This window comes from Erythrolamprus reginae, chromosome 3 (assembly GCF_031021105.1).
Source record: "Erythrolamprus reginae isolate rEryReg1 chromosome 3, rEryReg1.hap1, whole genome shotgun sequence".
Taxonomy (NCBI): domain Eukaryota; kingdom Metazoa; phylum Chordata; class Lepidosauria; order Squamata; family Dipsadidae; genus Erythrolamprus; species Erythrolamprus reginae.
This window is the reverse complement of record NC_091952.1, coordinates 9,781,300-9,789,915: the sequence shown is the minus strand read 5'-3', so window position 1 is coordinate 9,789,915 and position 8,616 is coordinate 9,781,300. Positions and strand designations below refer to the sequence as shown.

Sequence of the window (8,616 nt, the reverse complement as noted above, 5' to 3'; positions counted from 1 at the left end):
GGGCGGTAGAGGCGAGGGCGCCGGAGGCGCTGGGGGGGCGGGGGCAGCCGACATTCAAAGCAATCTTTGTCGGCTTCCGCACTTTCGTCGCTCCCTGCCCTAATTTCAAGCCCGGCTCCTTGTGCTGCCTTGAAAAAGGGTGCGTGGGGGTAGTTTTTGGCTGTCCATAGCCAAAAATGGTGTTTTTACTTCCGCACCGCTACTTCGCGGAAAATCGACTTTCGCGGGAGGTCTTGGAACGTAACCCCCGTGAAAATCGAGGGAACACTGTATTTTCTTTCTTTCGTATATCCTCTCCTCTAAGTTCACTTTTATCCTTATATATATTACTACATGTCTATTTTTCTTCCTATGTATTTGTGTATTGGACAAATGAATAAATAAATAAATAAATAAAATAAAGGATGAATGATGTGTACTAGGAAACTTTGATTAAGAATTTGGCACTTGATATTATATTGTATTGTATTTTAATTTGAGGTTGTTGGATTTGAATCTCTGTAAGGTGTGGAAAAATAATAAAAAAATTATACAACCCCCCCAACCCCAACCCCTCTTACAATGAAACCCAGATTGCTACTTTGCAATTCACAACGCTCCGTTTCCTTGGCCAGGATCCAAAACAAACAAACCCAGAACAGACTATTTCTATTTAGTTCCAAACAAACCAAAGGGTCTATCATCCTTCCCATTAAGCATTTTGGCTGAAGTTTGGGCAATTACCTAAGTTCCCAAAGCAAACTGGGGTCCGGTTTGTAATTCTTGGCTGCAGGACAAATCGAGCATCCCATCGTCCAGGAATTCTCTTGAAAGATAAAGCAAAGTATCCCTGCCAGCACTGAGACTGAAGGAGCGGCTTTTGTGGTTGCTCTCGTAAATGCACACACACACAAACAAACACACACACAGACACACACACTATGCTGCAGTTCTGCTCTGACTCACTGCACCCAATGCTGTGTGGTTTTTGAGAATACAGTGGTACCTCTACTTACGAACTTAATTCGTTCCGTGACCAGGTTCTTAAGTAGAAAAGTTTGTAAGAAAAAGCAATTTTTCCCATAGGAATCAACCTAAAAGCAAATAATGCATGCGATTGGGGAAACCACAGGGAGGGTGGAGGCCCTGTTTCCTCCCAGGAGATTTCTAGAGAGGCCCCAAGGAGGCTTCTCCCCGCCTTTTCCAGCCCTGTTTCCTCCCAGGAGATTCCTAGAGAGGTCCCATGGAGGCGTCTCCCCACCTTTTAAAGCCCGGTTTCCTCCCAGGAGATTCCTAGAGAGGCCCCATGGAGGCTTCTCCCCACCTTTTCCGGCCCTGTTTCCTCCCAGGAGATTCCTAGAGAGGCCCCACGGAGGCTTTTCCCCACCTTTTCCGGCCCTGTTTCCTCCCAGGAGATTCCTAAAGAGGCCCCACGGAGGATTCTCCCTGCCTTTTCCGGTTACAGTTTCGGAGGCTTGGGTTTGTAAGTGGAAAATGGTTCTTGGGAAGAGGCAAAAAAATCTTGAACACCTGGTTCTTATCTAGAAAAGTTCATAAGTAGAGGCATTCTTAGGTAGAGGTACCACTGTACTCTCATTGGGATCCCTCTGTATAGATTTTCAGTCATCCAAGTCAATGGTTGCGCCAAAGGTGGTTTTTCCCCCCAGAAAGCAACTGGACTTTCTTGGGGTTTTTTTCTTCTTTTGACGATGTTTTGTTTCTCATCCCAGGAGCTTCTTCAGTTCTGACTGGTTGGTGGGGAAGCCCTTGGAGTCTTAGCTATACCATTGGTGATGAACACAGTATGGTGTGGGAATCGGAATGGATTTCCAAAGGAAAAATTGCAGGCTACAAGAATCATTTGGACCATTTAACCCTAAGGACATGGATAAACCTTCAAGTGGCCTCAACAACGCATAGCACAGCTGATCTTTGGAGTCCCCCCACCCCCACGAAGCCTGCCAGGCCAAAAACAGGGGGTGAGTCGGGGGTGGCTGGGTCCATTTTTGCTCCCAGTATTATTTGCTTTTACATTGATTCCTATGGGAAAAATTGCTTCTTCTTACAAACTTTTCTACTTAAGAACCTGGTCACGGAATGAATTAAGTTCATAAGTAAAGGTACCACTATACATACATGCATACATTCTACCGCACGAATCCCAGCGACCAGTTAGGTCCCACAGATTTGGCCTTCTCCGGGTCCCGTCGACGAAACAATGTTGTCTGGCGGGTCCTAGGGGAAGAGCCTTCTCTGTGGTGGCCCTGACCCTCTGGAATCAACTCCCCCCCAGAAATTAGAACTGCCCCCACCCTCCTTGCCTTTCGCAAACTCCTTAAAACCCACCTCTGCCATTAGGCATGGGGAAATTGATTCCCTGAGTTGTTTCCATTTTACGCAAGGTTTGTCTGAGATGTATGATTGTTTTTATACTAAGGGTTTTTAATTGCTTTTTATTGTTGGATTTGTGTTTATTGTGTTTTGTGTTGTGTGCCACCCCGAGTCTCCAGAGAGGGGTGGCATACAAATCTAATTAATAATAATAGTAATAATAATAATAATAATAATAACAACAACAACAACAACAACAACTTATATACTGCTTCATAGTGCCTTATAGCCCCCTCTATGTATATATGTATATATGCCATATGTATACTGTCCATGCCAACATAAGAGTCAGTCTCAATTCATGGGGACCTTAACTAACACAGCCATCAAAAACCACCGCTTCTTCCTGTCCTCCATCTTCATCCTTAAAGGTCCACTGCAGTACACCCTGTGGAAGACTGCAGCTCTGCCATCCCAATGCTAGAATATCCGCCCTTGGCTCACACAACTTGGTAACACAAAATGCAAAAGGTCCCAGATCCAGTTTCTGACATTTCCAATTCAAAGGTGGTAGAGATGTTGTTGGTCCAACATACATACTCGGACTCAGAAGGGGAAGACATCATGAATAACCTTATCTTGAATCCTTGCATGCGCGTGATCTTGGGAAGGCAGGAACAGTTGCACAGACGTAAAAACAGATAATGGCGTGCAGCTGTTCAGAGTTTAATTACACTGCTGAAACCCTGTTAAATAAGGGAGGGTTGGAGTGCTGGGCATGGGCATTTATCATTAGCGTTTTGGAAAAAGAAAGAAAAATTGAGCAGCGTGGTTTGCTTTCCGTTTTGGGATTGCTGTGAACTTTGTGACATTCAATCCGGAAAAGGCTGTGCAGAATTGGAGTGTGGAACTCTGGGTTTATTGATTCATAAATCATTCCTCTGCTCTGGCACTAGCCTCAAATTGTCAAGTGAACTTTTGGTGTGAGTAACTGTAACCTTTTGGGACTCATAAAAGAGTAATTGGTTTTGCATTTCAAGCAGGGGTTTTAGCCTCTGTACATAAAAGAGACTTTCTTGATTCAATTGCCGTGTGTTTGACTTCATTCTAGACTCATGGGTGGCTAATTGCCATTAGCCAGGCAGAACAGAACCCGGCATTCTAGACTCATGGGTGGCTAATTGCCATTAGCCAGGCAGAACAGAACCCGGCATTCTAGACTCGTGGGTGGCTAATTGCCATTAGCCAGGCAGAATAGAACCCGATGAAGCTTCCAACCAACTTTAATTCTCCTAAGTGAAGAGTAAGTGGGGAATTTACTGACTGGGCTGTTCCAAGTTCTGTTTGCTACGACACTTAGAAGACTTCCCAGATACAGATAATTTTAATTAACAGCTTGTCCATTAATAGAAACAACAAAGTTGAGATTGTTCAGGGTAGGTGAGAGGGTTGAAGGGGAGTGAGAATTAGTCCACTGATAGGAAGAAAGTTTATGCCTCCACATATCCACGGGAGTCGCATTTCATTGTCGTACGGAAGGAAAAGTGTCAACTATGTATTTTCCAAATGTTCTCTTTGTAGTCCCAACGGAGTGAAGATAGGGTTTGGGTGGGGAGGAGACAGAAAGTAAGAAATATTTATTCATTCATAACAAAAACCTAGAAATCCACTAATGAGGCATTGGCTGAGCAGATGCCAGCAAGCCTGAAGCACCAAGTAGAGGTTAGTGATCCCATGGAGGTGTGCTCTTTAGAAGTGGAAGGCATCTCCCATTCCTTGGCTGCCAACAGCTCCTATCCAAACATTTGATGTTTTGGCTGTGGATGGATGCTTCCCGCCTTTCCGGTCACTGGATCCTTGTCACTTACGCAGGCCTAGGAAAAAGTGTGAACACAAAGAGTTTAGAGGAGGGGTGAGAGAGTGAGACACAGCCAGCCATCTGCAAGCATTGCCACCATTCAAGAAATGTTCATGCAACACCATAATCTCCTGGAAGTTCTTAATGTGGGCCAAGGATGTGTCAAGATACGGGAAGAAGATGATTCTTGGGGGGAAGACAGGAGGAAGGGCTTGTTCTGCCCCAGTTATGAACATAGCAAATGTTAGCAAACACACAGGTTGGATGAACTTAATTTAATCAATAAACCATTACAAATAACAGGCTTAGTAATGGAGATGTGTGCGTGCACACAAATCTAAAAGCAATATTTTCTTACAAAAGATTATTTCTATTCCATTCTATACTATATGATTCTATTTTAATTCTATTCTATTCTACTCTATCCATTGTTTCTTTTGTTATCCTATCCTATTCTATCCTATCCTATTCTATTTTAATTCTATTCTACTGTATCTATTATTTCTTTTGTTATTCCATTCCATTCCATACTATTCTATTCTATTCTATTCCACTCCACTCTATCCATTATTTCTTTTGTTATTCTATTCTATTCTATTCTATTCTATTCTCTTCTCTTCTATTCTATTCCATTCCACTCCACTCTATCCATTATTTCTTTTGTTATTCTATTCTATTCTATTCCATTACACTCCACTCTATCCATTATTTCTTTTGTTATTCTAGTCTGTTCTGTTCTAGTTCTTTACTTTTCTCTTCTGTTCTGTTCTATTCTTCTTCTGAGTTTTGCAACCCTGAAGTCACTTCATTGTGAAAATCCAACGATCTAGCCAGGATAAATGATGGGGCTTTTTCTCTCCCTCTCTCCTTCCGCTCTCTCCATTTTGCAGCACCCCTTAGGAGACCCTCATACATGCTAGAAAAAACTGTGCTACACTAAAGTCATCCTAAGACCTGCAAGGGATTAATTCGCCGGAAACCATGCAAGGCATTAGAAGGGAGAACACTTATTGCAATGGCTGCCGGTCAGTTTGCGGAGTGCAGAATCCCTGCGGTTTTCCAGGGCAGGTTTTGCGATCGGCAGCCTATCTGTTAAATGCCGCACTCTGTGTTCCCCACAGAAGGAAATCACTCAATGTCAAACTCACCGCTACTTATAATGCTCGACTGTCTTGCTTGGGTGAGTGAGCGATGCCTTAACACCAGCCTTGGTGCCCTGAGAAGGTATTTTTACAGGGCGCATTTACTGCTGTGCTCAGGGCTCATAGGTTTCCAGGATGTAAGAAGGGCACTGGGTGGCAGGGATTCTTAATCACCAATATTTTAATTGCCATCTTGTTTGCAAAACGATCGGACGCCTTTCTTTCCCCCCCTCCCCCTGGATCCTTAAGCCCACCTTTTCTTCCTGAGCTTCCTTCCTCTGGATTAGTAAAGCAAGCAACCTTACCATTGCTCCATGGAGTTATTGTATATGCCCATTTTGCATGGAAAAAACAATATTTAATGTCAGCATTTGTAACCTGATGCAATGTTCCAGTTACAGTGGAAAAGCTGTAATTAATGTAAAGTGGAAGGAATGCTGAGCCATGATGCATCAGCAGAATGTGCTGCGCCCTGATTGGCCAATGCATGTATATATTGTAATGCACCTTTGCATTGTGTTGGTTATGACCTATAAAGCCCTTCATGGCACCGGACCAGATTATCTCAGGGACCGCCTTCTGCTGCACGAATCCCAGCGACCAGTTAGGTCCCACAGAGTGGGTCTTCTCCGGGTCCCGTCAACTAAACAATGCCGCTTGGCGGGACCCAGGGGAAGAGCCTTCTCTGTGGTGGCCCCGGCCCTCTGGAACCAACTCCCCCCAAAGATTAGAATTGCCCCCACCCTCCTTGCCTTTTGTAGGCTGCTTAAAACCCACCTCTGCCGTCAGGCATGGGGGAATTGAGATACTCTTTCCCCCTAGGCCTCTAGAATTTTATGCATGGTATGTCTGTATGTATGTTTGGTTTTTTATAATAATGGGTTTTTAACTGGTTTTAATATTGGATTGTTATTATATGCTGTTTTATTATTGCTGTTAGCCGCCTCGAGTCTCCAGAGAGGGGCAGCATACAAATCCAATAAATAAATAAATAAATAAATAAATAAATTGGTGCGGTCTGTGGTCTGTTTAGGTTGGTCTGTTGTAGTGGTTGGTGGCTTGTTGTAGTTTATGGTTAGTAGTGGTTGAGTCGTCTAGTGAAATACACTGCTCAAAAAAAATAAAGGGAAAAACTCAAATAACACATCCTGGATCTGAATGAATGAAATGTTCTCATTAAATACTTTGTTCTGTACCAAGTTGAAGGTGTTGATGACAAAAATGAAATTGATGGTCAATCAATGTTGCTTCCTAAGTGGACAGTTTGATTTCACAGAAGTTTGATTTACTTGGAGTTATATTCTGTCGTTTAAGTGTTCCCTTTATTTTTTTTGAGCAGTATAGTTTGGTGTTCTGTAAAGTAGTATAGAGTATATAGTTTTGATATTAAGAAGAAGTAAAAGTCATCCGAAGAAACAACTCCTGCTGTAGTGCCTTTATTCTGGAACACTTCCAAAGCAACTCTAAAAATCAACTCTGACATTTAATCTCTGGCTCCATCCATCCAAATGAGGTGGAATCTGGAATGTGTTCCATCCTGAAACTCCAAAAATATTTATCTCTTTCCCCCCCTCTGTTGTGATTCAGCCTGAGGCTGCTCAGGGACCGGCTGGAGCTCTGCCGGATCCATGCCCAGAGGAGGAGGACAGTGACCAGGAGGGGGAGGACCAGGCAGACGGGGGAGAGGAACGTCAGGAGGAGGAGGAGGGAGAGCAGCCTGAGACCCCCGGGGGGGGGGCCTCTCCCCAGCTAGTAGCCTGGATTCATTGGATGAAGACGCACAGGCTATAATAGACATGAGGCAACGACGAGCAGCTCAAAGACGGGGCCAATTAGAAAGGTATTTCCATCCCTGAATTGGCAACAGCTGGGTTTGGGTGTGGTTCTCCTCAGCAGGGTTGAAAAGGCAGGCCCGCCCTTACAGTCTTGTGGAGAGTTATCAATTGGGAGTCCTGTGACCTTGCTTCGATTCTCGGCGTCTCTGATCTTGGCTTGTGGCCTAGAAGTCTGGAAGACTTGGGGGAGGCGTGGGTTTTATTATCTCCAGCGTTGTTTTTGCCAGCAAGAATCCTGTTTTATTGCCTGGCCTTCGTGAAACCTCTGTGAAGCTTCATAGTGTTCCTGTCTGTAAGAACAGTTTTTGTTACCTGTGTTTGCTTTGAATTATATAAACTGCCTTTGCTTTTTACCAGTGTGTCTGGATACTCTTTTTGGTTGGTGTTGGCGTCTGGGGGGACCAAGACAGAACACCCTCTAGTGCAGAGGTGTCAAACTCAAGGCCCATAGGCAAGATCCAGCCCATAAGGTGCTTAGCTCTGGCCAACGGGACCTCCTCCCACCAAATAGGATAGCAAAAATGTTCCCTAAGACTTCCCCATTATGTTGGAAATGTAAGAAAGAAATAGGGTCATATTACCATCAATGGTGGATGTGTAGTAAAGTTAAGCTTTATTGGAGAATGATAGAAAAAATAATAAAAGAAATAGTAGGACAGGAGATAGAAATAACCCCAGAATTCTATTTACTGGGTATAGCTAATCAGAAATATAAGAAAGAAATCTTACATTTAGTCATTCATATTTTGACAGCGGCCAGGATAGTATATGCGCAAAATTGGAAAGGGGAAAATATCTCCAAAGAAGAGGACCTTATTAAGAAAATATTAGATTGCGCTGAAATGGATATGATGACAAGACGGTTAAAAGATCAAGAAGAAACAGAATTTTATGAGATATGGAACAAAGTGTATATATGGATAAATAAAAAGAAATACTAAAAGTAAAAAGAATAAGAGAACTGTATAAGTAGAGGTATGATTTAAAAGTTATGTTAAAATTAGTTTACTTACAAAGATTTATTATATAAGGTAAAACAAATTTCTTCTTTTCATTTAAAGCAATAAGTTGATTTAAAGTATTCTTTTAATGTATTCTTTTTTCTGTATTGAAATTTTACTTCTAGAATAAGCGGGGTAGATACAACCCCATCTTTATGTTAAATGTATGTTTGTCAGTTTTGTCTATTTTAAGAAAATTAATAAAATATTTTTTTTGGGGGGGGGGGAAGGACTGGTCCATGGGGCCACGCTAGCATTGTTGCTTGCTAATGGCCACTGGAGCTGGCAGGAGTGTCAGACAGTGAGGAGTTTGGGAAGGAACATGGGCCACTCCTGGAGGCTGGGGAAGGCTTGGATGAGGGCTCTACGTTGGAGGCAGAAAGGGGGCCAAGACTGTCTGGCAGTTATCAGCTGCCTCCAGACCTAGACAGCAGTGAAGCAGAGGAATAGCTGGAGCCTGTTCCCAGTGT

At 43.2% G+C, this 8,616-nt stretch overlaps 1 protein-coding gene across 1 annotated transcript in view; it reads right to left on the bottom strand.

Moving 5' to 3' along the window:
- Nucleotides 1–3,679: 3,679 nt before the first annotated feature.
- Nucleotides 3,680–8,616, bottom strand: part of NKAIN4 (sodium/potassium transporting ATPase interacting 4) — a 128,358-nt gene continuing 123,421 nt past the window's right edge. Inside the window, exon 5 of the mRNA XM_070744451.1 lies at nt 3,680–4,299. Coding sequence (XP_070600552.1) covers nt 4,171–4,299 — 129 coding nt within the window. The 3' untranslated portion in view covers nt 3,680–4,170. The remainder of the gene's footprint in view (nt 4,300–8,616) is intronic.